The sequence below is a fragment of the Serinus canaria genome, chromosome 7, assembly GCF_022539315.1.
Source record: "Serinus canaria isolate serCan28SL12 chromosome 7, serCan2020, whole genome shotgun sequence".
NCBI classification, from domain to species: domain Eukaryota; kingdom Metazoa; phylum Chordata; class Aves; order Passeriformes; family Fringillidae; genus Serinus; species Serinus canaria.
The window spans coordinates 15,148,699-15,174,156 of NC_066321.1; the positions used below are offsets into that span (position 1 = coordinate 15,148,699).

At 57.1% G+C, this 25,458-nt stretch overlaps 3 protein-coding genes across 6 annotated transcripts; 2 read left to right on the forward strand and 1 right to left on the reverse strand.

The window, feature by feature from the left end:
* Window positions 1–180: 180 nt before the first annotated feature.
* On the forward strand, window positions 181–10,208 carry PLCD4 (phospholipase C delta 4). The gene is made up of 16 exons (XM_050976861.1): window positions 181–250; window positions 2,823–2,872; window positions 3,221–3,379; window positions 3,854–4,082; window positions 4,312–4,441; window positions 5,044–5,275; window positions 5,669–5,870; window positions 6,127–6,271; window positions 6,701–6,853; window positions 7,211–7,351; window positions 7,710–7,866; window positions 8,449–8,565; window positions 8,816–8,994; window positions 9,130–9,265; window positions 9,357–9,506; window positions 9,634–10,208. The coding sequence occupies exons 2-16, from the start codon at window positions 2,848–2,850 to the stop codon at window positions 9,738–9,740; spliced, it is 2,262 nt and encodes a 753-aa protein (XP_050832818.1). The 5' UTR covers window positions 181–250; window positions 2,823–2,847; the 3' UTR covers window positions 9,741–10,208.
* Window positions 10,209–10,417: 209 nt separating this feature from the next.
* ZNF142 (zinc finger protein 142) lies at window positions 10,418–20,496 on the reverse strand. Of its 2 annotated transcripts, none has more exons than XM_018911419.3 (9): window positions 20,364–20,496; window positions 19,596–19,923; window positions 18,422–19,045; window positions 17,921–18,175; window positions 16,649–17,461; window positions 16,242–16,419; window positions 12,398–15,608; window positions 11,393–11,498; window positions 10,418–11,036 (listed from the first exon to the last, which is right to left on the reverse strand). In XM_018911419.3, exons 2-9 carry the CDS (start codon window positions 19,834–19,836, stop codon window positions 10,537–10,539), a joined length of 5,928 nt encoding a protein of 1,975 aa, XP_018766964.1. In that variant the 5' UTR covers window positions 19,837–19,923; window positions 20,364–20,496; the 3' UTR covers window positions 10,418–10,536. The 2 variants fall into 2 exon arrangements, with proteins under 2 accessions (XP_018766964.1, XP_009086524.1); XM_009088276.4 differs by having other exon boundaries at window positions 17,921–18,178.
* Window positions 20,491–25,136, forward strand: LOC103814353 (mitochondrial chaperone BCS1). Of its 3 annotated transcripts, none has more exons than XM_030240341.2 (8): window positions 20,491–20,566; window positions 21,338–21,714; window positions 21,969–22,108; window positions 22,224–22,418; window positions 22,622–22,685; window positions 23,040–23,209; window positions 23,646–23,763; window positions 24,458–25,136. In XM_030240341.2, exons 2-8 carry the CDS (start codon window positions 21,395–21,397, stop codon window positions 24,708–24,710), a joined length of 1,260 nt encoding a protein of 419 aa, XP_030096201.1. In that variant the 5' UTR covers window positions 20,491–20,566; window positions 21,338–21,394; the 3' UTR covers window positions 24,711–25,136. The 3 variants fall into 3 exon arrangements, with proteins under 3 accessions (XP_030096201.1, XP_030096212.1, XP_009086139.1); XM_030240352.2 differs by having other exon boundaries at window positions 20,543–20,612; XM_009087891.4 differs by having other exon boundaries at window positions 20,566–20,667.
* Window positions 25,137–25,458: the final 322 nt, after the last annotated feature.

A 25,458-nucleotide genomic window follows, 5' to 3' on the forward strand; every position in this document is an offset into this window, starting at 1 on the left:
CCAACCCTGCCGGCCCCTCCGCCGCCTTCTTTACCTGCCCCCCCGCTCCGCCTCGGGAGTGGCGTGACCTTAATCCGAAACGACCTTGAGAGACAGCGGCTGCGGGGCGTCCGGGGCCGGGGGCGCCCCACGGGGGCGGGGGGCCGGGGGAGGGCTCGCTGCCCAAGCGCTGCCGAGGGGCGGGCAGCCCCGGCTCCGTGCGGCTGCTGGCGGCGGAGCACCGGCGGAGCGGAGCGGCAACGGAGAGCGGGTACGGAGCGGGCGTCCTGCGGAGGGGAGGGGGCGGCGGCGGGTACGGGACTGCGACCTCCAGGTTCTGGGAGCCCCTCTCTCGGGCTGCGGCGCCGCGGAGCGGCTGCGCGGTTGGGGTGGCGCGGGACAGAAATGCCGGCGATTTTGTCTCCTTTGCCATAAGGTGTGATTTATCCCCTGAGCTCCAAATTCCTTGGGGTTTGCCGCCCCATCTGTTCCCCACCTCACCTCCAAGCCCTTCTGCCCCCGTCAGCTGCCGGCTGAGCAAAGCTCTAGGACAAGGGCAGTTTGTAAGCACACCGGGGCAGTGAGGTTGGGGGGGGGGGGGAGGGGGGGGGCTTGAAGGGGCGTGAGGGGTCACCCTTCTCTGTTCTGGCACGCTCACCCATACGGTGGCATTTTATTCTGCCGGGCTGCTCTGCACTGGAACGGCTGGGGACCGCTCACACTCACTGACCCTCCATCTCTGCTGGGGCCTGTCACCACCAGGAGAGACGCTGTGACGGCTCAGAATGTGCTGGGGTAGCTGGGGCTGTTCTCACAGCAGGCAGCTGCCCTGCGGGAAACTCTCGGGTTGGGTTTCTCCATACTCTGGCTCTCCTCCCGTTTGGCTCAACAATGTAATTCAGACTGGGGCAAGGAGGCCTGTGTGGGGCCAGGCTGTGAGGGGCTCATGGCATCTCCGACAGGAGAGAGCAGAGCAGATGTGTCCTTGCACTCACATGCTCTTCCTTGTGCTTCCTTGGGCTGGAAGGGTCCATCCTTTCTTTGCTGCACTTGTGGGAAAGGCACTGCTCCATGGTTGGGACTTGGGCCATGCTGGGAGCCTGGAAAGGCTGGCACTGGGGGAGAAATTTAGCTCCAAACTCTCAGTGTGGTTAATGGGCCCAAAGGCTACAAGATGCCCCTTTGCATGCTGCCACCTTGTACACATGCATGGCAGGGTGCCAAGAGGACAGAACTGTTGGTGGCACTGAGCCCATCTTTGTCCGAGTCCAGTATGTCTCCATGCTTCTCCAATTCTGGTGCCACCCCAGCTTCCCTAAGACATGCCCGTCTCCCTCATCTGCTATGGCACAGAGGCTGCAGAGCTGGTGAACACCTGGAGTTATGGCCCTGTGAAGTGGCTGTGCCAGGCTGGGTGTTGCTGGAAAGCAGGAGATTGCAGGCAGATGGGTGATTGGAGTTGTCTCCCATGGTTCCCTGAGGGCCATGGGGTGCAGAGGCTGAGAGCACTCTGTGGGGGGTGGATATGGGGCAATCCTGGAGCTGTGCTAGCCAGCATCAGGGCACCGACTCTAAAGGGCACAAGAGGAGCACAGGGCTACCCCCCAATTTTGGGTGCAGGCGCTCCAAGTCCTGGGCCAGTGGGTCAGTGCCCTGTGGGTTGGATGTAGGGGGATACAGGCGCTGCAACAAGTCCTTGCAGTCTGAGCCTTGCAAGAAGGACCGGTGTTGGGAAAGCACAGCCCCAGCACTGGGCACTACTGGAAGGCATTTGGGATGGCACCCCAGCTACTCCATGTCTCCAGCACTCTCCCCAAGATTGGACGGACAATCCCTGTGTGCCCTGGGGACAGTCAAATAGCCATGACTAGGGTGTCTCACGAGAGCAGGGGCACAGCCTGGCAAGTGCTGTTCTGCCCTGCTGAGGCACACAGAACAGGGGGTGGCTGCTGTCTGGCCTGAGAGCCCACAGGGGTCTGGCAGTTGGGCTTGGCAGCTGCCTGTACGCTGACGGCACCAGCTATTCGCAGCCCTGCATGACCGGTGCCTGTGCTGAGTCAGGGACCCAGGGCACAGCCGCCACCCCTGCACCCTGGCACAGAGCCCTTTGCTCCCAGGGACCCTGGGTCCCCTCCGGCACCCAAACCCCAGCCCACCAGTTGTGGCATCCGCTCCTCCAGGGCCCAGCTCCAGCACCTGGGTGACAGGCGCATCCAGTGATTTGTCAGCGTAATTAAAGTCTCAACAGCCTAATCAAAGCCTCATTGTCCAGTAGTATTTATAGACCCACTCACTGCCATATGCTCCCTGTACAGCTGCGGGTGCAGTCACTGCCTGGGGTGCTGGTATTCCCTGGAGAGAAGAAGCTGTAGGAGCTGAGGGTCACTGCTCTTCCTTGCTATCACAGCTGTGCCTCTCCCTTACTTTCAAATTTCCTGGCTGGGCTTGTTTCCTAGGTGGTGGGGGTGTTCTTGGACACTGCCAGAGTAGTTTTTCCTGGTTTAAGGCATTGCTTCTTACCTGGGAGCAGCTACCTGGAAGCAGCAGGGCTCTAGTACCTGCTGGGCTGTGGGGCATCAGTGCTGGCAAGTTTTTCTGTTTTCCACCAACACCTTTTGAGCTCCGGCTTCCCGGTAACACAGATTAATATTTCATGAGTATGGCGGTGTGAACTCGACACTTAAGGAATGCAATGACCCAGCAGGAGACAGACACAGGTGCGCTCAGATGCGGGCAGGGGCACACACGTGGGTATGGCTGGAGCCCACTCGGCGGGACCTGGGCACAGCACGAGGGTCTGACCTTGCTTCCCCCAGCCACCTTCTCTCTTCCCTCCCCAGCAGCTGCCAGCGTGGAGAAGGCAGAGCTATGGCATCGCTGCTGTGCAACGCCCGTGAGTGCCCCAGCGGAGGATGGGTGCAGGGCAGGGCATTGGGCCATCTGGATTTATGCCGAGGCAAATCTGGCTTCTGGGTTGAGCTTACCTTGCTGCACTCAGAAGCATACCTACCCCACCATGGCCATTGGGATTTGGGCTTGGAAGCACCAAGGGTGGATGGGAAGGGTTGATGGGCAATTACCATGTGCACCTCTTGCGGTGAAGGGAGTTTGTTTCTGGTTCATCCCTCCTCCCTCATGGATTGAGGGACCATGTGTGACCCCAGAGGTGAGAGAAGCAAAGTACCAGAGCGCAGTGCCTGGATACCCCCACCCTCAGTGATGCAGCCCATGCTGCCCCCAGGCATCCAGCTCACAGACACACTGGAGCAGATGCAGCAGGGGACTCTGATGCGCAAAGTCAAGTCCAAGAGCTGGAAGAAGCAGCGTTACTTCAAGCTGCAGGAAGACTGCATGACCATCTGGTACCAGTCCAAGAGGACAGGCAAAACTGAGTCTGCCTGTGAGTACCAGCTGCTGTGTGTTATCAGTAGGTTTCAGAGTAAACAGGGATGTGAAGGTATGGAGATTCTTGGGCCACGCTTGCTAAGGGTGCTGGGGGATTGAGGAAAGGCTCTGCATGCATGTGTGATCTTTTCTCACCCACACCTCTCCATGAAACATCCTGCCCCCAGCAGGACCCGTGGGTCAAAAGGGCTGAGTAGAAATTGCAGCTGATACAAATGGAACCTCTGGAATGCCAGCACAGGAGTAAGCAGACAGAGATGGATGACTGGCTGACTTAATAGTTCAGTGGTTAATGGATAGGTAACTAGCTCAGTGGATGGATGGATGGATGGATGGGTGGATGGGTGGATGGGTGGATGGATGGATGGATGGAGTGGAAGAAGGAATGACTGGAAGATGTCTGTGGGCGGTGCCCCTTGCCCTGTGGTCCTTGTCTCCTACAGACAGGCCTCCCCTCCCTCTGCCCCAGTCTCCATCAGCGATGTGGAGACGGTGCGGGAAGGGCACCAGTCAGAGGTGCTGCAGAGCGTGGCTGAGGAGTTCCCCCCCGAGCGCTGCTTCACCATTGTCTTCTACGGCCGTCGCGGCAACCTGGACCTCGTTGCTGGCTCGGCAGAGGAGGCACAGTGCTGGGTACAGGGCCTGCATCAGCTCATCGAGGTGGCCACCACCATGGACCAAAGGGAGAAGATAGATCAATATCCTTCCTGAGAGCATCATTCTGCCCCCCACACCCATTGCTGACCATCCCCCAGGCCCTGTATCTTCAGCCTTACCCCAGCATGTGTGTCGCTGTTCTGGGTCCCACTATCTGCATCAGTGCAGGACACAGGAAAAGGACAAGGAGAAGATGCTCTCTGATACTACCCAGCCCCTTTTCTCATAGACAAGGTCCTTTCCCTTAACATTTGCCCTGGTTTGCCGCACGTGGATTCGTGACTGGTTCCAGAAAGCTGACAAGAATAAGGATGGGCGCATGAACTTCAAGGAGGTGCAGCGTCTCTTGAAGATGATGAACGTGGACATGAATGAGGATCATGCCCTGAGGCTCTTCCAGGTAAGCACTGCACCTGACAGCTTGGGGGAATTGGAGAGGGACTGGAGGGACTGGAGGGGCTGGAACAAGCTGCACAACACCTCCTTGCAAAAGGAGGTGGTCACTTTCATCCATCCCTCCATCCATCCATCCATCCATCCATCCATCCATCCATCCATCCATCCATCCATCCATCCATCCATCCATCCATCCATCCATCCATCCATCCATCCATCCATCCATCCATCCATCCATCCATCCATCCATCCATTTGTTCAGCCAGCTACCTGTTTACCCAAACACCCATTTGCTCATTTATTTGTTAAACTAACACGCTCTTCCTTCCTCCCATTCATTTGTCCATCCAGCTGCTTATCTGCCTACCCAGCTAACCAGCCATCTGCTTTTTTATCCCTCCCTCCTATCCATCCATCAGTCCACCCAACCAGCCCTTATTCTGCCCATTCATCTACCCCCCCATTGATCAATGCCTGCCACTGCCACTGGCGTGGGGGTCTCTGTGCCCTCTCTTTGGGGTGGGAGAATCCTCCCACAGCAGCTTTGGTGGCCAAGACACCCTGTTGTGCCCCTTCTGGATGCTGAGTGAGCTCCCTTGCAAACAGGATGCTGACAAGTCAGAGTCAGGGACGCTGGAAGGGGAGGAGTTTGTGCTCTTCTACAAGGCTCTCACGCAGCGTGAGGAGGTGCTGAGCCTCTTCCAGGAATACTCTGAGGATGGAAAGAAGCTGACACTGCTGGAGCTGGCGGATTTCCTGCGGGAGGAGCAGCTGGAGGATGAGGGCACAGAGGAGCTGGCCATGGAGCTCATTGATAAATATGAACCATCGGAGACAGGTGAGAGCTGGCTCAGACATCAACTGTGCTCTGCTTGGGGCATGGAGGGGTCACAGACTCACAGGCCCCTGGCAGAAGCATTCCCAGCCCCATCCTGGTGCAAACAGAAGACTCACCAAGGTGTGATTTGGGTGCAGTTCCCCTTTATTTGGTCTTTTCCTGGACCATTTTGATGTAGAAGGTTGACCATCCATGGTGTGCAAGCACCAGCTGAGGGATCCACTGCCTACCTTTCCAAAGTTACTGCCCTGCTTCATCTTTCTGTGTCCCAGAATCTGGCAGCAGCTGTGGCCATCAGTTTAGGGATTCTGGGAGCCTTCAGCAGCCCTGTTTGCCCCCATTCTGCCTCTTCCACGTCCTTGGCTGTTGCTGAACCTCCCCCTGTGCCTGCAGCTCGGGCCCGCCATGTGCTGAGTGCTGATGGGTTCCTCATGTACCTCTGCTCCCTGGAGGGCTCCATCTTCAACCCCCAGCACAGGGGACTGTGGCAGGACATGAGCCAGCCACTCTGCCACTACTTCATCTCCTCCTCCCACAACACCTACCTGATAGAGGATCAGATCCGGGGCCACAGCAGCATCGAGGGCTACATCAGGTAAAGGGACTGCTCCCTTCCAACATCCTCCCACCCCAGTGTCATGTCCTGAGCAGCTCCATAGGGTAAACCCCAGAAGATCCTTTGCTCCTCTGCAGTCCAGCACTCCTCTGGCCATGCCCAGCATGCAACAACATCCTCACCCTTGGTGGGTGTCCCCTAGTCCCTCAGGGGTGGCACCCATGGGCAGAGGGGAGGGCAGGGAGCTGGTGCCCTGGATGAGTGCAGGGTTCCAGGGGTGACAATCCACTCCCAGGGCTCTGAAACGAGGCTGCCGGTGCCTGGAGGTGGATTGCTGGGACGGGCCAAATGGGGAGCCCATGGTGTACCACGGCCACACCTTCACCTCCAAGATCCCCTTCCGGGAGGTGGTGAGCACCCTGGGGAAGTATGCCTTCAAGGTAAGGCGCCCTTGCCCAGGTGCTGGTGGTTGTGGGTGGTCCTTGTGGGTGAGGATACATAGTAGTGGTAGGTCCCTGGAGTGGGAGTGGTGCTGAGGCTCACACACCTGGTGATGCAGCAGGACTGGTCACACTGTGGGGAGGAAGGTGGCTGTGTCACTTTCTGGGGGATAGCACTGGGGGGGTCTGACCTACAGCCTGCACTGTGCAGTGCCAGGGGTTGGGGGGTCATGCAGACATGGACTGTTGGGGGTGCAGGGGTGGGATGGGATGTGGGGGATACTGGGGGACTGGAGGGGTATGAAGGTCTCAGAGGAGAAACAGACACAAGGGGCTCCATCCTAGCACTGATCATGGCTGGATGAAGCCCTTGTGAGAGCTCACCAGCCCCACCAAGGCTTATTTCCAGGTGTGCATGTTGCTCCTCAGACCTCGGACTACCCGGTCATCCTGTCCCTAGAGAACCACTGCAGCATGGAGCAGCAGGAGGTTCTGGCCCAGCAGCTCAAGGACATCCTGGGGGAACAGCTCCTCACCACAACCATCGATGGGCATGTCCCCACCCAGCTCCCATCCCCAGAGGTATGGACAGAGCACAGCTGTGCAGGGCATCTTTGTCCTGCCTAGAGTGCGGTCAGGAGGTGGATCTTCTGTTCAGAGAATAGGCTAACCTGTTCCAGCATTGTCCTGCTCCACTGGAGCATTTGAGGACACTGGGGGTGGATACTGTGTCCTCATGTTCACAGAAGTGCCAAGTCCCCAGGGTTGTCACCCCATGTCATGCCGAATCAGACAACGGGGCAAAACCCATCCTACCCCACCCCCTTCTGAGTGCTGAAGGGAGCTGGTCGTGCTGGCCTCCAGCAGTGCAGGATCCCAGGGCACAGGCATCCTGGAGGCACTGGAGGTCAAGGTGCTTCTCTATCCCCAACCCCACAGGAGCTGAAGCACAAGATCTTGCTGAAGGGCAAGAAGATTGGGCGGCTGGAGGACACCCTGGACGGGCCAGGGGATGAGGCTCCTGATATGTCTGACGATGATAATGGGGCAGAGGCAGAGGAGGAGAGGCGGAGGGCAAAGGTAAGTGGCCCAGGCTGGGGACTAGCTGGGACACCTGAGCCCCTGGACACAGCTATGAGCTGTGGTGACATCTTACTGCATAGAGGAGAGACAGAGACTGCAGAGACATTACCATGCAGGGAGGACAGCCTTTTCTGCCCCTGGCCATGCCAGCCCTCTCTTTGTTGTGGTGGCAACATATTGGACATCCCCTGTTTGCTTTATTTCTGGCAAGAAGACTGCTATAGCAGGGATGCTGCCACCCACCAGCACACCCCTGGCTGCTCTTACCTGCCCTGGCTCTAGAGCCCCTGGCCTGGGTGAGTGCTGGTGGATGGTGCTCCCATCAGGAGGGACCCAACAGGGCTCTGACTTGCAGAAGGACAAGGAGACCTTGGCACAAGCATTGTCCGACTGTGTCATCTACTGCAAGAATGTGCCCTTCCGGGGCTTCCAGGAGGCCCGCAGCCATTCCCGGCCCTCTGAGATCTCCTCCCTCTCCGAAGCCAAGGCCAGGAAGCTGATCCGGGATGAAGGTGAGATGAGGGGGGCGGTGGCACAGGCCGATTGGGACAGAGTAGAGGGGGCTGATGGCTTCCTCATGGGTAGTGCCAAAACCTCCTGACACTGGGGTTCCCTCCTTGTCTGGGAGAAACTGGGCCCAGTGGGACTGTACTGCGGGGTTTGGCTCTGGTAGGTGATGAGGTTATTGGCTTAGAAAACAAGGCAGGACACCTGGATTCCTGAGCAGGGAGAGGGATGGGAATTGGTGGGTGGGTGGATAGATAGATAGATAGATAGATAGATAGATAGATAGATAGATAGATAGATAGATAGATAGATAGATAGATAGATAGATAGATAGATAGATAGATAGATAGATAGATAGAGTGCGAGGTCCTGAACACAGGTCGGGGCCACCTTAGTACCGCTTTTGTCTGCGGGGGGGATGGATGGATGGATGGATGGATGGATGGATGGATGGATGGATGGATGGATGGATGGATGGATGGATGGATGGATGGATGGATGGATGGACGGACGGATGAATGCTACATGTGGGTGACTGTACAGGCCAGAGAATGACCCCACAAGTGGGCCTCCTGCTCTATCCCTAGGAAATGAGTTTGTTCGCCACAATGCCTGGCAGCTGACACGCATCTACCCCAGCGGGATGAGGACTGACTCCTCCAACTACAGCCCCCAGGAGATGTGGAACGTGGGGTGCCAGATCGGTACGGCCGGGGTGCAGCAGGGCTGTGGGCTGGGGAGATGCCCTGAGTCCTGTGCTAAATGCCACCCTCAACCCCATCTGGAGCCAGGTCGGGTTGCCAGCTCTTGCACTGCCCTGGGGGTCTTCAAGCATTATCACCTTATTCCCCTATGCAACTCCACATGTCTCTGGCTGTGGGGACAGGCTGGTTTACAGCTCAGTGTGGTATCTCCAAGCTGTTCTGAACCCTTTTCCCTGCCACCTCCCTCCAGTGGCCTTGAACTTCCAGACAGCTGGCACGGAGATGGACCTGTGTGATGGGCTCTTCAGCCAGAACGGCTGCTGTGGCTACGTGCTCAAACCACCCTTCATGAGGGACGAGGAGACTCTCTTCAATCCCAGTGACCCCAGCAGCTGGGAAGGCCCCGGCCCCACCACCCTGACAATCCAGGTAAAGGGGTGTGGAGAGGCCCTGGGGAAGCCGTGACAGTGTCCTGGTGCTCCGTTGGTCCTAGACAGATGGGGACACTGTTGGGCAGTGTGCTGGAGCCAAGGAGCCTCACAAAAGACAGATTTGGCCCTGCAGGTAATCAGTGGGCAGCAGCTGCCCAAAGTGGCCAACAGCAAAGAAGGAGCCATCATTGACCCACTGGTGCGTGTGGAGATCTATGGGGTCCCCGCGGACCAGGCGCACCAGGAGACCAAGTACATTGAGAACAATGGTGAGACCCACAGCAGCACCATGGCCCCTGCTGTGCCCAGGCACAGCCCCTGCTGTCCTTAACTCTCTCAGCACCTGCTCTCTCTTCCCAGGGTTTAACCCCCGCTGGGATGAGACACTGCAGTTTCAGCTCCACGTGCCCGAGCTGGCCCTCATTCGCTTTGTGGTGGAGGATTATGACAAGACTTCCAGGAATGATTTTGTGGGTCAGTTCACCCTAGCATTTGCCAACATCAAACCTGGTGAGTGGCTCCTGCCCAGTGGTTTTGGGTGCCCAGAACAGCCCTGCAAGCATGTCTGGGGCTCAGCTGGGTACTAGAGAGGAGGGTGGGATTCCAGTTAGCCAGAACCTTGCTGTCCTTCCTGCAGGATATCGGCACATCCATCTCCTCTCAAAGGATGGCACCAGCATCCCACCCTCTTCGCTCTTTGTCCACATCCGCATCACTGAGCCACCTGGCCCTGAGCAGGACTGAGCTCATGGGGTGAGCAGCACCCAGATGGAAGCCATAGAGCCAGCTCCAAGCAGCTGGGGCCACAGAGCCAACCAACTTGCCCTCTTGTTGACCTGTTTCTGTCATCCCTGTGTCATTGTTGCTGCTGTGATTCCCTTTGCAGTAGCCTCTGAGGGCTAAGAAAAAGCACTAACTTCCCCTTTTCCAGGTTCAGGATGCTGCTGCCCATGCATGAGTGTGGGGTCTATGCCAGTGCAGCTCCCTGCACCCTCCACAGGCATCCTGCCCTGGCCCATGGTCAGAATTTGACTGTGGGGAGGAGGAGAGATGGTGTGTGGCCCAGCTCTGCTGCAGGGGCTGGTCCCCTCCCAGTCAGGGGAGCAAGGCTGGAGCTGAGCAAACCCCAGGGCTGGGCACAGCTGGGAGTGGAGTTGGTCTTCACTGCCCCCTAACCCTGCAGAGCTCCATCATATCCCTTAGCCCCTACAGCCCCAAATTAACCCTTATCCCATACTTTCTCTGTAAGCAACTTAATAAATTGTTCAGTGACAAATAGGTTTGCGTCTGGGTGCAGTGGTGCTGGGGAGAGATGGGCAGTTCAGCTTGGGTTTGTGCTCCCTCCCTGTGGGCACCTGGCCCACTGTTCACACAGGGGTTCCAAGCAGCACAAAGAAACAATATTAAAAGGAACTGAGCAATTCCTTTTATACAGTTGTGTATTTTACAACCCATATACATATATGTCTGTATATACACACACATACATCTCTGCAGCAGGCCTGTGCCACCAGCGCCTTAAAGCAGTTGGGATTCAGCCTCACTGTGCCTTGCCATCCTTCTCTGCAGGGCGCTCTCCTTCTTGCTCCATCCTGGGGGCCCCCTTAGCCTGGCTCTCCTTCTGCACGGTGTGAAGGTGGACGGTGTGTGTGCTGGGGTCCTTTCCTACCCCCTGGCTAGGGTCAACAGCCCTGTGCTCAGGGTGATGCCGCTGGATGTGTTTGATGACCTGGAACTTTTGCTTGGCCTTGTAGGGGCAGTAGCGGCAGAAGAAGGGGTGCTCGTTGGTGTGGGTCAGGTAGTGGTGGCGCAGGCCAGCTGCCCAGCGGAAAGCCCGCCCGCAAGCGTTGCACACATAGGGCTTCTCCTCGCTGTGCTTCTTCAGGTGGGTCTTGAGGAGAAAGCGCGTCTTGAAGGCCTTGCCACACTGCTCGCAGATGAAGGAACGGGCCTCCTGGTGCCGTGTCTCCTTGTGCACCCGCAGGGCGTCCGCGCGGTTGGTGCAGTACTCACACTCATCGCACCGGTATGGCTTTAGGCCTGTGGCAACAGGGAAGGGGATGGCACCGGGATGGGGGCACCGTGCTCTCCAGTCCACAGGTCTCACCATCCCTGTGACAGAGCATCAGTCCCCAGTGACTTCCCCCTACATCCCATTTTGTTAGCAGGCACACCAAGATCCCCATTTCCAAGGCACCACATAGTGCCTGGGGTCTGTGCCACCCACACTTCCCTCCTACCTGAGAGCACTGGCCCCACCCCATTAGCACAGGGTAATGTGCTGCCCCTAAATGCCCTCCTCTGTTTCTAGCTGGTCACTAGCAGAAAAGAAGCATGGAGCAGCCCAAACACCCTCCCCAGTGCTCAGCAGCTTGCCCTCAGTGGGCAGCACTCACCTGTGTGCTTTGTCATGTGGTACTTGAGCTGGTTCACCCACTTGCATTTGTAGCCGCAGTCAGGGCAGAGGTATTTCCTCTCCTCCTTGTGGATCCGCATGTGATACTAGGCAGGAGGATAGGGTCAGGATGAGACCATGTCCCCGGCCCTGGGGATGTGCAGGGCTTTGGGGTGGCAATGAGAGGCTCAAAGACATTTCTGACATCTCAAGCTGCATGGGGCAAGGGGGGCTGTGTGCTTGCTTGGCAGGCTATGGGCAAGGGGGATCCACACCAGACTCAGGATGAGACTCCTGTACTGCTGAACTGCTCTGTCCCAGCCTGTGGATGGCAGAGGCTTTGTTCCCCAGTTTGATATGCAAGGCAGAGTCAAATTAAAAACCCAGCCCAACACAGCTGAGCACATTGCACAGCCTGTCCCAGGTGGCCCCAGGAGACTCCAGCTCAGCCTGGCCATTAAAAAAGTCAATACTTCTTTTAGCAAAACCAGACTATTTCTCCCTCCATTACCCTATGCCTCCATCACCCACACATTTTCTGTTCTAGGAAAAGCCCGTCAGCATGCATCAGGATGCTAATCACCTACAGCAATGAGGGCTGGGTCATACTCTGCTTCCAAGAAAGCTAGAGGTTTCCCTGCATCCTGTCTAACTGGCACCACAGAGTATGCTGAAGCCAGCAAGCAGCCAAACTTGGCTTTGAATGGTACAAGGCTGCATCCAGAGAAAGCCAGAGATGTCAGCAAGAAAAGAAGTGAACTTAGACGGCTGCCAATTTCTTGCTTTGTTAAAAGTCTCCCTTGCCCTTAAACTGCAACAACAGACAAGAAATGTATTGTACTGACAATGACTTTTATCTGCTTGACTCCTATTTCTGTTCAGCATGAGCCACTGAACACTGAGGATGAAACCTCCCCTTGGGAACTTCTTCCCCAAATCCCTGTGGCTGGATGCCCCTCCAAGCACTGCAGACGGAGCAGGATACATTCCCAAGCAGAGCTCTTACCTTGAGACGCGAGGGGTCAGCACAGGCATATTTACAGAGGTGGCACTTGTAGGGCTTCTCACCAGTGTGGATGCGGATGTGCCATGTGATCTTTTGCCTGTTCTTGGTGGTGTACTCACAGTCTGAGCACTTGTACACGCGGGTGCCCCCATGGCCCTTCATATGCTGGTCAAACACAAGCTGGTGCCGGCAGGCAAAGTCACAGAAAGGGCAGTGCAGGGGTTTGTCCTGGGGGGCAGCCGGCTCATGGCTCTCCATGTAATGCCGCACCAGCTGCTGCCGCTCCTTGGCTGCAAAGCTGCACAGCTCACAGCGGTGGCTGAAATGCTGTGTCTTGTGCTCCTCCAGTGCCTCCCGGGTGGCAAAGGTCTCCTTGCAGGTGCCGCACTCCAGGTGTGGGTGCTGCTTCTGCACGTGGCACTTGAGCGTGGCCTCACTGTGACACACGAACTCACAGCGTGGGCAGCTGTAGGAAACCTTCTCCTCGTGCCGTCGCAGCACGTGCTGCTTGAGGGCCGTCTCAGAACTGAAGCGAGCCTCGCAGCGGGAGCAGCCAAAGTTGAGCTCGCCGTGGTGGCAGCTGTTGACGTGGCGGGTGATGTCATTCTGCAGGTAGCTGCTGTAGTCACAGAGCGGGCAGAAATGGGTGGGTGTCTTCTCATGCACGCGCAGGCGGTGGATGCGCAGCTTGGAGTTGGTGCCGAAGGTCTGGCTGCAGATGCCGCAGGCAATGCGCCCCACGCCAGTGTGCAGGGACTGGTGGGCCTCCAGGCGGTAGCGTCGCGTGGTGCTGAACTCGCAGTAGCGGCACTTGTGCGGCTTCACCCCCTCGTGCTTGATGCGGATGTGCTGCCGCAGACACCGGGTCTGCTTGCAGGTGAACTCACACTGGCGGCACTGCAGCTGTGGCCGCTTGCTGTAATGCTTGCGGTGTAGCCTGCGGTGCAGCCGCAGGGCTTTGGCCACTTTGGCGGTGAAGGGGCAAGAGGTGCAGCGAAACTCACCCAGAGTCACGCAGCCCCTTTTCTTGTGAGTCTTCATGGCCCGTTCCTGGTGGCAGGTGAAGGGGCAGGTGGGGCAGGAGAAACGGCTCCTCTTGGGCAGGGTTGCTTTTGGTGGGGTTGCATCCAGTGGGAGCTCACTGGTCTGATCTTTCTTAACACTGAGTGGGTCCCCCTCAGGGAGTTGGGTCCTTTGGGGCTTGTCCTCGGGATGCACAATGTGCTTTTCAGCACAATGGCTCTTGAGGGCCCGCCTGGAGCGGAAGGTTTCAGGGCACTGGGAGCACCAGAACTGCTCCAGGTTCCGGCAGCCATCCTCCACATGGGAGGTGATGGTGGTGACACGGGAGCACACAAAGGAGCAGGCATTGCAGTGCAGTTTCCCTCCCTCCAGTCGGTACTTCTCTGCGGGTTTCCCAGGCTGGGAGGCACCAGCAGTTCCACCTGGCTCAGTCCCACCACCTTGCTGGGGAGGCTCTTCTGCCACCTCTGTGCTGTCACCCAGCAGGGATTTCTCAGAGGCATGACAGCCTGATATCTGTGCCCCAGCCAAAGGAATGCCTGCTGCTTGTGTTTTATGAGGTAGCAGGTCAGCTTCCCAAGGGCTCTCAGCATGCCCAGACTCCTCTGAGCCTCCCTTCTTGCCCTCTGCTGTTTCTGTACCATTATCACCAGCCTGGTCAGCCGATTGGGACAGTCCAGGTGCCTCCTGATTGGTTGGTTTAAGGATCTTGTTGTTCTTCAGGAGAACAGGGCACTTCTTTAGGAGGTGGGTGTTGAGTCCCCTCTGCTGCTTAAAGCTGGCGCCACACTCACGGCACATGAGCGGGGCCCGGCGGCTCTGGCAGCTGGCTTTGGAGTGCAGGGACATGGATTTCTCCTTCCGTGTGATGTACGAGCACTTCTCACACTTAAAGACCTGGCTCTCCGACTGCACCACCAGCATCTGCACCCTGCCCTCGAGCACTAGCGTCTCTGCCTGCTCTTTGTCCTGCTTTCGCAGAGCCTTCAGCACTGACTCTGAGCCGCCCCTGGCATTGTCACCGGAGGCAGGCCCATCCTCTGGGACAGGCAGGTGGCCCTGTTCAGGTGTCTTCAGCATGCTGAGCCAGGCCTCTGGCAGCTTGGCTTGGCTGGTGTCTCTCTCCTCAATGTCTGCCATGACTTTGTCTGAGCATGACCCCTCAAGGTGTCCCATGTCCTCCTTTAGGGTCTCTTTTCCCTGGTTGTCTCCTTCCGCTACACTGCCCTTCACCACCTTCTCTTCTTGTACATCTACCTCTTCCCCAAAGTCTGGGATGTCTTCAAGTGTATTGCCACTGTCCTCCAAGCCAAGGCCATCCTGGGAGCCCAGCATCTCATAGGCTGCAGGAGGCTCCTTGCAGGACAGCATTTCCACACTCTCTGGCTGGGTCACACAGGCTTCTCCAGTCAAGTTCTCCAGGAGAGGGTCAGACGAGACATTCAGTGCCTCCAAGTGCAAGGTGCAGCTCTCTGCCACATCTTCAGAAACAGTGAACTCAGTAGAACCTGTGGCAGCATTTCCTTGCATGCAGTCTTCTTCCAAGGCATTGCCAGCAATAGGACAGCTCTGCTCCCCCTTGCCTCTCTCTGCCTCACTGCTGCTCTCTGGTGGAGCAGCATCCTGCTCAAGGAGGGGCACCATGAACACTTGCTGGTAGCCCTCGTCTCCCTGGGACTCCACCTGGGATGGCTTCTCCTTCATCCACTGCTCCTTGCCAGTGAGGGGGGAACTGGCATCCACATGCAGGGCTGCACCAACCTCATAGCCAAAGAGTGCCTCAGATGAGCTGATCTCCAGCTCCTTGCTGGCATAATTGTCCAGCCAGTCCTTGTCACCAGGAATGTAGCCATGAATCTTGCGCTTATGGAAAAAGAGGCTGGTGTTACTGAAGGTGCAGTATGAACAGAGGGCACAGCGAAACTCCTTCTGCTTGGTGTGCTTGCAGTTCTCATGGTTCAGCAGCGCCTGCTTGTACTTGGTCTGGTAGGTGCAGTACTGGCACTGGAAGACAGGTACCTGGTAGTTCTGCGAGTGCTTCGCCTGCATGTGCTTCTGCAGCTCGTACTTGCGCTTGCAGGCAAAGCCGCACACCTCGCAAATCAGACTTTTACCCTGGTGCCGCAGCTTGTGGCTGCTCAGCTGGTCAGCACGGTGACACCGGTATGAGCACTGGTTACACTGGTACCTGCAGGGACAAGCAGAATCGGTCAGGCAGCACAAGGAATTGGGGCCGGCTGAGCTCCATCAGGCATGCTGAGCTCTCCTTCCCCAATCCCAGACAAACAGGGAAGGGGTACTGTTCGGTTTGTGAGATCTGACCTTTGCCATCCAGACAGCTCTTACCACAAGCAATTCCTCCCTGCTGCAGCCCTTGGTACTGCTGGTGCTTTACACCCCCAGCATGGGGACTGGAGATAGATTCCCTGAGTATTCCATACAGTGACCTTGTTAGACATGCACTCTCACATGTGCACGCCAACAGCATTTCCAGCATTCCTGGAGGCAGACTAGACCCCAAAGAGGTGATAATCTGGCAGTCCTGAACAGGCCTTGACCCACAAGCATCAGCAGAGCAATGAACGCAAGCTCAGAGTTGCACCTCTGAGGTAATATACCTCCTTGGTGGCACAGAGACACCAAAAATAGCTTTGCCTCCACAGCATCATGCTGTAAGTTCAAAAACCAAATTTCTTATGTACCAGAAGGGGCAGAGCAGGCATGAGAAAGTCTGGCACACAGCGCAGCCAGAAGCAGACCCCTGGAGCAGGATGTGGGGAGCCCTGACTATGCTGCCAGGCCAGTGGAGCAGGGGTCTTACCGGAGATCTCCAGTGTGCTTGCGCATGTGGACGTTCAGGTAGTGCTTCCACTTGGTGATGTACCCGCACTCGGTGCACATGAAGTTCTTGTCATTGGAGTGGGTCAGCATGTGCTTGGACAGGTAGCTCACATCCCGGCACGTGAAGTCGCAGAGCTCACATTTGTGAGGTTTCTCTCCTACATGCAACACACAAATGCCTTCAGCGTGACAGCCAGATAAAGCAACATGGCAGGGAAACCAGCTCAGCAGGGAGCATGCAACAACTTCAGGCAAGTGATCCTGAGCTGGTAAAGCTGGTGGTGGGACCCAGGAACCCTGACCCAGCCCTCCTTGCCCACCCAGAGGCAGGACAAGAGACCTTCCCCATCAGACCTCAGCTTTTGGGACCTCACAGGGGACACCCACCAGTGTGCAACAACATGTGCCGGATGAGCACCCGCTTGTGCGCTGTGGCGAAGGCACACTCAGTGCACTTGTGGATCTTCTCATTGGCATGCATCTTGCCCACATGGTCATGAAACTCCACAGGGTTGAAAGTGGCATAGGGACAGAAACTGCACTGGAGCTGCTCACTGCCTGGGTGGCCCTGCTTCTTGTGCTTGCGGAAAACGTGCTTGTTGGAGCAGATGAAGTCACACTGCTGGCAGTGGAAGGCGTAGTGGGTTTTCCGGTGAGCCTCCATGGCCTCAGCCGTGCCGAAGAGCAGTGAGCAGGCATGGTACTTGCACTCTACCGCCTTGATGCCATGAGCATCCTTGAGGTGACGGACAAACTCCTTACGGTCCTCTGCACAGAAGTTGCAGTCCCTGTGGAAGCAGCTCAGCCTCTTGGGTTCAGCTTTGTGAGTCTTCAAGTGCTCCTTGAGGGCCTGGCTGAGCCGAAATTTCTCCTCACAGACGGGGCAGGAGTAAACATCGGAGTAGAAGTTGGAGATGTCCTCGTGCATGCTGGCCATGTGGCGGTTGAGAGCGTTCTTCTCCACTGAGCTGTAGTGACAGAGTGGGCAGCGATGAGCCTTCTCGCCTGTCTCCCGCATCATGTGGATTTTCAGCTTGCTTTTGCTGGTGAAGTACTTGTGACAGTTGGGGCACTGCAGGCTGGGGTCAGGGAAGTGCAGGTGGAGGTGCTCTACCAGGTGGGTCCGCTTTTTGAAGCACCGCTTGCATTCAGGGCACATGTGGGTTTTGTAGAGGTATTCGGAGCCTTCTGCAACATCCCCTGGGGAAACAAAGGAGGGGGAGCAGTTAATAGGGAAAAGATGGAGAGCACAGGCAGATGTTATGTCCCTGATCCAGTTGTGCCAGGATGAGGATTTATACACACGTGCAGTGACACAGCCACCACGTACTCAAAGGGACTGTCCCCACCCCAAGCCACCAAGATACTTCAGGTGAGTTCTTTCCAACTCAATACTGGCAAATCACAGCCTACATCAGGCCTGCTGATGTGCCCCTGGTCCCCAAAGCCAGGCAGACCTTTGCCTAAACCTGGCAGCATGCATGAACAGGAAAAGAAGAGATGTATTTGCTTGGGCAGAGGTTGGGGGAACAAGTGCACTGGTACATGCAGGAGATGTGAGGTCACCCACCAACCTGGGCCACATTTCCCTGCCAGCCCTGAGGATGTGGTGCTTGTTCACAAAGCCTGAGCAGCTCCTGGTAAGGCCCTGCATCCTACCTTTGAAGTGCTGCGCCTGTGGCACTCCAACTTTTTTGGGAGCTGCCTTCCCATCCTCTTTGGCCTCGGCTTCACAGAGGCTCTTGCCATCTTCCTCTGGTGACTCATCCCCACTGCTGTCTGAGTCCTCTTCTCCAGCTGACACTCTCTTCAAGGAGGTGTCCTCAGTACCTGCAGGCTTTCCTGGCCTCGCTTCGGCTGTGCTGGCCTTCCAGCCAGAGTGGCAATCACCTGGCTCCTCCTGCCCTTCTGATGCTGCTTCAGTGGGGAAAGACAAGAGATAATCACGTTCCATGCAGGAGCAAGCCAGCCTCACACACCCACAGACATGCAGAAAAAACACCTGGCTAAGATGGAGGGCACAAACCGTGATGCAGGAGGCACAAATGCAGGGTTCCCAGCCCTCCAGCTTCTCCCCCACTCCTCCACCTGTAACTGGGATGCACAGACACAGCCAGCCTCTGCAGCACCCACAGGTCCCAACCCCCCACCCAGCCATACCCGATGGCAGGATGCAGCACTTGTAAAGGCTGTGAGGGTCGCCTGTTGTGGGCATCTCAGAAGGGGACTCTGTGGTGTGACCCTTCCTGTGCTGCCAGAAGAGCTTGGCATTGGCTGTGATGAAGTCGCAGTGAGCGCAGTGGAAGGGGAAGTGCGTCCGATGGTGCTGCTCCATGGCCTGGCGGCTGGGGAAGAGCAGCGGGCAGGCCCGGCAGGCGCACGACACGGCGGAGGCCCCATGCAGGTGGCGCAAGTGAGTGCGCAGTTGCTTGCGGTCCTCTGTGGTGAACTGGCAGCCCTGCTCAGGACAGGGCAGGGCTCCCGACGGGGCACGGTGGGTCTTGAAGTGCTCCTTGAGTTGCCCAGGCTGCAAAAATGCCTCCTGGCAGACGGGGCATAGCAGGCACTCGGGAGCACAGCCCTCCTGTGTGCTGCCTCCGGGTAGCTCTGAGCCCCTGGGATCACTCTGACTCTCACTGGCAGCAGCCAACAGTGCCCCTGGGAGTTCCAGGTGCTCTTGGGGGGGCAGCAGCAGGCATTGGTGCTGGGACAGGAGGGAGGCCTCTGAGAAGCTCTGGCCACACCTCTCGCAGAAGTACAGCTCCACCACTTTGACCAGAACCTCTGCAGAGAGCAAGGGATGAGTGTTAGAAGGAGCTTTTTCCAGGCCCAGAGCTTGGGACTAGTGGTTCAGTTCCAGCTCTGGACAAGGAGAACACATCCCTCTTGCCACAAATTACATTTTGGAAACACATCCCCCATTAGCGGGGAAATACCACTACCAGGTGGCCATGATAACCAGTTCCGTCCCTTTGCACCTTTGAAGCATGCAGAGATGAGAGGCTGGCTTGCTCCCATTGCATCCCATTGTTAGAATGTCCAGTGCCCACACTGGACCCATGTGGGAAGCATGCTGGGGGGTAGCAGTTCAGGTGGAGATCTCTGCCTGGTCCCTGCTGACAGCCTGGAGCAACCACCTCACACAGCATGCAGCTCCCACAGTCACACTCCCCATCCACACATCCAGCTGGTGCCAGGTCTGTGCTCAATGGTGGCACCAGACTCATGATGCAGGGTCAGAGATCTGAGGGCACCTGGGACAGGGACACTGGCTAGACCCCTCTAGCTCTGCTGACTGCAGTGGGACCCATTCTGCACTCCCTGCACCCCATACCTGTGGCACTGGCCGCGTTGCTCAGTGTCACATTGCCAGCCACTGCCTCGATGAATATTTCCACATTGCTTCCTTCAGCGTGAGCCCCTTCCCCAGGCACCGATGCCTCTGCCAGCAGCAAGTCCTGGCTGGCAGCCAGCGGGGGTGTCCCAGCCAGACCAGCGCTGGCCACACCAGGGCTTCCCACGGCTCCCACCTCTCCCGGTGTGGGCAGGAGCAGCTCCGAGCACAGGGTCTCCATCTCCCTGCTGGCACCCCCTGATACAGTCACTGCTGCGCTCCTTGCCACCGGGCACTGACTTGGCGCTGGGCTGGATGACCTCTCAATCTGAAACAGAAGAAAGCCCTTCAAATCAGGGACATCCCAGAGCCCAAGAAGATTTTGGGGAAGCAGCCAGTCTCGAGGCAGGGTGTTTCAATGCTGGCTCCTTTCTGCTGTGCCCCAAGCAGGCTATTGGCAAGCCCTCTGGCACGGGGCAGACAAGAGTGCAAGGACACCTGTACGTTCTCCCCGAGCGCAACATCCAAGGCTTGCTCCCTGGCTCCAGCTGGGCCGGCCCCCGAGCCCATCCTCAGAGTCATGCCCAGCTTGCAGCCAGCAGGTGCCCCCACGAGTTCCGCCGGGCCAGGCTCCCCCCACCCCTCGCCTTTCACCTGGGGCTGTCCCCGGCACCCCCAGCCCCTCACCCCAGGCTGTTCCCGGCCCTCCCAGCCCCTCACTCCTCACGCCGAGCTGTCCGCGGGTGTCCCCACCCTCTCGCCCCTTACCCGGGGCTGTCACCGAAGTCCCCTCAACCCGGGCTGTCCCCGCCGCCCCGGGCCCCCTGCCCCGGCACATCTTGGTGGTGGTGTCGGGCGGCGGAGCGCCGCCCTTTGTGCCTCTTGCGCAGCCGCTCTGCCCGGCCCGGCCGGCCCCGCTCTATGGTGCGGCCGGAAGCGGCGCGGGCGGGAGCGGAAGCGGCGCGGTGCAGGTGAGCGGCGGCGGCGGCGGCACCGGCTGCAGCGGGGGCGAGGGAGGTGCGGGATCCTCCGCGGAGTGGCTGGGCCTGGGCCTCTGCTGCGGGGAAGGCCGGTGTGGATCCGGGTCTTTTGCAAGGGAGGGTGGGGCTCCTGTAGGGGGAGGCTGCGGGACCCTGCCCGAGGGACGCTGTGCCGGGTAAAGAGGAAGGTCACACCTTATTCTAGTGGAGGTGGGATTCTGTACCAGAGAGCAGAGCGTGTCTGTGTGTTTGGCGGGGAAAGCTCCCACTCGATCCCAGTGACAGGCCTGCGGAGGGAGGTGGAGAAGCTTCAGGCCCCCGCAGCATACGGCTGTAATCTGCCTTCTACCACCGTCGTGTCCCCATTCTCAGCAGCAAAGACCCGGCTCTTGGCTCAGCCTGGGGATGTACTTCAGCTTTTCCAAACGATAAACCTTAAATAATTGCAGTGCTCATGATTTCTGTCTGTTCAGATAATAAAAACCTTGTAAAACTCTGGCCTTGTTGTCTTCACTTGAAGAAGCTACAGATGCTCCTGTGCTACTTCAAGGGCCTCCTGGCCCCCTCCTGCTTGGCTCACCCAGTGGCCTGCACAGAGGGAGGAGGTTCCTGCAGCCAGCAGGAACACTTGGTAATAAGCACAGATGTGGGAAATCCAAACGTGCCAGGCACCCCTTCACCTTAAGGCCTAGCCGTGATAAAGGGCAGGGAACTGTGGGTGATCTGTTGTGTTCCTTCCTACCATTCAGTCTTTCCTCACAGGTTTGTTGCCGGAGTGCAAAAATAATGCTGTGGAAAGGAGCTGCCTAACCTCCCACAATGCCCCTTTCTGACTTTGTCTTAGCACTGAAGGACAACCCGTATTTCGGGGCTGGGTTTGGCCTCGTTGGAGTGGGCACAGTCCTGGCAGCAGCCCGTAAGGGGGCCCAGTTTGGTCTGGTGGCTTTCAGGCGCCACTATATGATCACCTTGGAGGTGCCCAGCAAGGATAAGAGCTACCAATGGCTGCTGAACTGGGTCTCCCACCATGCGAAGCATACGCAGCACCTCAGTGTTGAGACATCATACCTGCAGCACGAAAGCGGGCGTGTCAGCACCAAGTTCGACTTTGTCCCCAGCCTCGGGAATCATTTCATCTGGTAAGGGAGGGTAGGGGAATTGGGGATTGAGCCTCACTTTTGCAAGCTGGGGGGCCTGTAGAGCAGTGGAGAGGGTCCTTCTTCTTCCTCTCTGGGTCTGGGTTAGGGCAGGAGATAAGGAGTAGCAAGAGCAGCCTGTACTCAGCAGTATGAAATGATTTCCTCACGAGATGAGTATTCTTGATGCACGAACCAGTTGAGGCGCAGCTGAGTGGTGCTGGATCACTGTACACCCACCTGTCTCTCTGCCCCAGGTACCGCAGGAAGTGGATTCGCATTGAGCGCAGCCGGGAGACACAGATGCTTGACCTGAACACAGGGACCCCCTGGGAGTCTGTCACCTTCACTGCACTGGGCACTGACCGGGAGATCTTCTTCAATATCCTTCAGGAAGGTCTGTAGGGGACCTGTGTGGGGTCCTGCTGGGAACAGCCTGCTCCCTGGAGATGCCCAGGGCTTCAAGGGAGATCCTCTTCCCTGGCAGCTGTCCCCTGTGCCTCTCTCTGCAGCCCGGGAGCTGGCGCTGCAGCAGCAGGAGGGGAAGACCATCATGTACACGGCCGTGGGAGCAGAGTGGCGCCAGTTCGGCTTCCCCCGCCGCCGCCGGCCCCTCAGCTCCGTGGTGCTGGAGGAAGGCGTGTCAGAGAGACTGGTTCAGGACGTGAAGGAGTTCATCAACAACTCCAAGTGGTACAATGAAAGAGGCAAGACTCTGGTGTGGTGTGCTTTGTATGGGGTGGGGCAGGATGTTCATGGTCCTCACTGGAATTGGCTGTGGAGATTTTTCCCTGCTGCTTACCTTCCAAAAGGTGTATCCTCTTTGCGTGCTCAGCACAACACCACAGCTTGGAGGGAAGGAGCACAGAGCAATCCAGGTGGTTACCCTAAAAAAACACTGTCTTCTTAGGGATCCCCTACCGAAGAGGCTACCTGCTTTATGGTCCTCCTGGATGTGGGAAAAGCAGCTTCATGTGAGTATTGTCAGCTCTCTGCTCTGAGCAACAGCAGTCTTGGATGAGAGGGTGTGGATGAGTTTGGGTTTGGAATACTGGAGTGGGCTGTGCCTTATGTGTGGTGCCTATTGTAAGCATTTGCATTGCTGGCACTGGGACAGGTGAGGGTGACAAGCCCTTTGTACCCTTGTTTTGCAGTGCTGTATGATATGGATGGGCTGAACAGGGGCTTCTGCCTGCCACTTAGATCTGATTCTTGCTGGGAAAGGACTTCTCTGCCCTGTCCTGTACTGCTAAGGGAAGAAATCTGGTTTTTCCTTGACTGTGGGCTTTCCCACTGTGATTAATCCTTCTGTTTTGTGTCCTTTCCAGCACAGCCCTGGCTGGGGAACTGGAGTATAGTATCTGCCTGCTGAGCCTCAGTGACCACAGCCTCTCTGATGACAGGCTCAATCACCTCCTGAGTGTAGCACCACAGCAGAGCATCATCCTACTGGAGGATGTGGACGCTGCCTTCGTCAGCCGGGACCTTGCTGCTGAGAGTGAGCACTGCCCCCGTTCCTGAGCCAGCAGCAGGAGGGAGGTTCTGTGGCTGTACCTGAAAAAATTTGGGCTCTGGGCTGCTCAACTGCTCTAGCAGAAACAAAGAGTGGGGGAGTCTCTCAGGCCTCAGGGCCCAAACTGGAACTTGTCCAGTTTTGTCTAAGCTGTAAAAAGGAATTTGGATCCTTTATTCTTCTCCTGCCCAGCTACTTGCAGGATGAGGGAGAAGGTGGCTTTCCTTCTCTTTTACTTTGTGTTCCCATGGGTATGTGCAGGCAGGGGAGGTGAAATGTGCTGCCAGCCAGGCAGAGGGTTAGCCTCTAAGCAAGGAGCAAGTGGGGAGCTTGGCATAAGCCTCAGGTGATAGGAAGGTGGCCCCGAGCCTGTGCAGGGTTAGTTGCCAACAGTTACAATCTCAGACACCTCTGTTGTCAGACCCAGCTGTGTACCAAGGCATGGGGCGCCTGACCTTCAGTGGTCTCCTCAATGCGCTGGATGGTGTGGCCTCCACAGAAGCCAGGATTGTCTTCATGACCACCAACTACGTGGACAGGTGAGAGCTGCCCCTGCGAGGGAGCGGGGTGGGTAGCACAGGAAAACCTTGCTCCCTTTTTCTGGGCTTTGTTTATTGAATCCTCCAGCATAAAGACTGGGGTTTCAGATTTCCCACATCCTCCCTTGGGATGCAAATCCTTTGACTGCTCATCAGGATCTCTTTTGCTGGAGCCTCAGATGCCTGAGCATGGTGTTCAGAACATGGTTGTGTCCTTCAGGAGTGGTACCACCTTCATGCCTGTGGGGAGCTGCAAGTTTTGGGGTTGGATTCATGCTGTGAGTGAAGTGCTGGCCCCATGTGCAGCTCACTGGGTTGGTTCGATGCAGCTTGGGCTCACAGTGCCTGGACAGCTGCTGTGCTGTGGCAGGCTTCATTCACTCCAGACTGAGCTGGCCTAGGGGTTTGTTCAGAGGTTGCTCATGGGACAGAGATGGGCAGAGCTGTTTCCCAGGACATTCTTGTCATCCTTTGGAGTCAGTCCTTCCCCAGCTCTTGCCTTTCTTTTTGGGTTGATTTCTCCCCACAGTATCCCCAGGGATGAACCTGTTTGCCCCCTTCACCATCTCACAGTGCATGGCACTTTGCAGAAAGGACAGGGGCTGTGTTAGTGTGGATAGGGGCTTCCTGCAGGGCCCACCCTAAACAGATGCTTTGATCAAGTTTTCCCGCCCCACCCTTTGTCTCTTGCCAGGCTGGACCCAGCCCTGGTGCGTCCTGGCCGTGTGGATCTGAAGCAGTACGTGGGCCATTGCTCCCACTGGCAGCTTGCCTGCATGTTCCAGCGCTTCTACCCCGAGCAGCCCCCAGCAGCAGCCCAGCGGTTTGCGGAGCAGGCGCTGGCAGTCTCCAAACAGATCAGTGCTGCCCAGGTGCAAGGCCACTTCATGCTTTACAAGACAGACCCTGAAGGAGCCACTACAAACATAAGCTCCAGCCTGCTGTGACCAGGGGCCAGCTTTCCCTCGTGACACTATCATGACCAGGACAAAGATTTGACGATCATGCCATGAAGCCGCCCACCTGCACAGGCCAGGTTTCTGTTCATCTCTACCTCTCCTATGCCTTGGTTTTGGAGAGTCAGAGCTGCCAGCCTCACAGCAAAGGAGGGAATCTGGCTCTTGCTGTTCCCCAGACTTGGGTGCTACTGCACCAGCCCTACTCACCAGTGTGTGCCTCATGTTGGGATTGCTGTAAGCTACCAAGGCTCCTGGTGTGAATCCCCTTCCTTATGGGTCAGCCTGGAGGTGCCCCAGAAGGGCATTTCCTTTGGGCAGGACATTGGGGTTCTACACTGCTAAAAGTGTCTGGTTTTTTTAAAGGACAGTGGTCTCACTGGTTTGTGAATATCCTCTGTGAAGTGCACAACACAACTCTTGTCTCTTTGGTTTGTTTTCCTGTCAGTTGGCCCTCTATCCAGCTGCAGGTCCTGACCAGGGCCTGGAAAGGCCAGTAATGCAAATCCAGTGCTTCTGAAAAAAAGCAGCTCCTAAGAGACAACTCATTGTCCCTTGGGCTCTAGGCTGGCACCACTGCTCCTGCTGAGTTAAGATGCCAAGCCACAGATCTGCTTGGATATTGTTCCTAGATGGGCATGACTGTCCTTCCCACCAAAGGAGATGTGGGGCCCTGGAGCTGTATGAGGGCAGATAAGAGGCCTTGGCCAGTTACTGCATATCTTCCCAAGAGCTCTTC

Excerpts from the sequence above, each read along its gene's own strand:
- ZNF142 (XM_009088276.4), bottom strand. The coding sequence starts at position 19,836 with ATGGAGACCCTGTGCTCGGAGCTGCTCCTGCCCACACCGGGAGAGGTG. Across the intron at positions 16,420-16,648 it reads GCACATGTTGTTGCACACTG|GAGAGAAACCTCACAAATGT; the intron begins GTGGGTGTCCCC and ends TGTTGCATGTAG. Across the intron at positions 11,499-12,397 it reads CTGACCCCTCGCGTCTCAAG|TATCACATGCGGATCCACAA; the intron begins GTAAGAGCTCTG and ends CCTCCTGCCTAG.
- LOC103814353 (XM_030240341.2), top strand. The coding sequence starts at position 21,395 with ATGCCCCTTTCTGACTTTGTCTTAGCACTGAAGGACAACCCGTATTTC. Across the intron at positions 21,715-21,968 it reads CTCGGGAATCATTTCATCTG|GTACCGCAGGAAGTGGATTC; the intron begins GTAAGGGAGGGT and ends TCTCTGCCCCAG. Across the intron at positions 23,210-23,645 it reads CCGGGACCTTGCTGCTGAGA|ACCCAGCTGTGTACCAAGGC; the intron begins GTGAGCACTGCC and ends CTCTGTTGTCAG.
- PLCD4 (XM_050976861.1), top strand. The coding sequence starts at position 2,848 with ATGGCATCGCTGCTGTGCAACGCCC. Across the intron at positions 5,276-5,668 it reads ATATGAACCATCGGAGACAG|CTCGGGCCCGCCATGTGCTG; the intron begins GTGAGAGCTGGC and ends CTGTGCCTGCAG. Across the intron at positions 8,566-8,815 it reads GAACGTGGGGTGCCAGATCG|TGGCCTTGAACTTCCAGACA; the intron begins GTACGGCCGGGG and ends ACCTCCCTCCAG.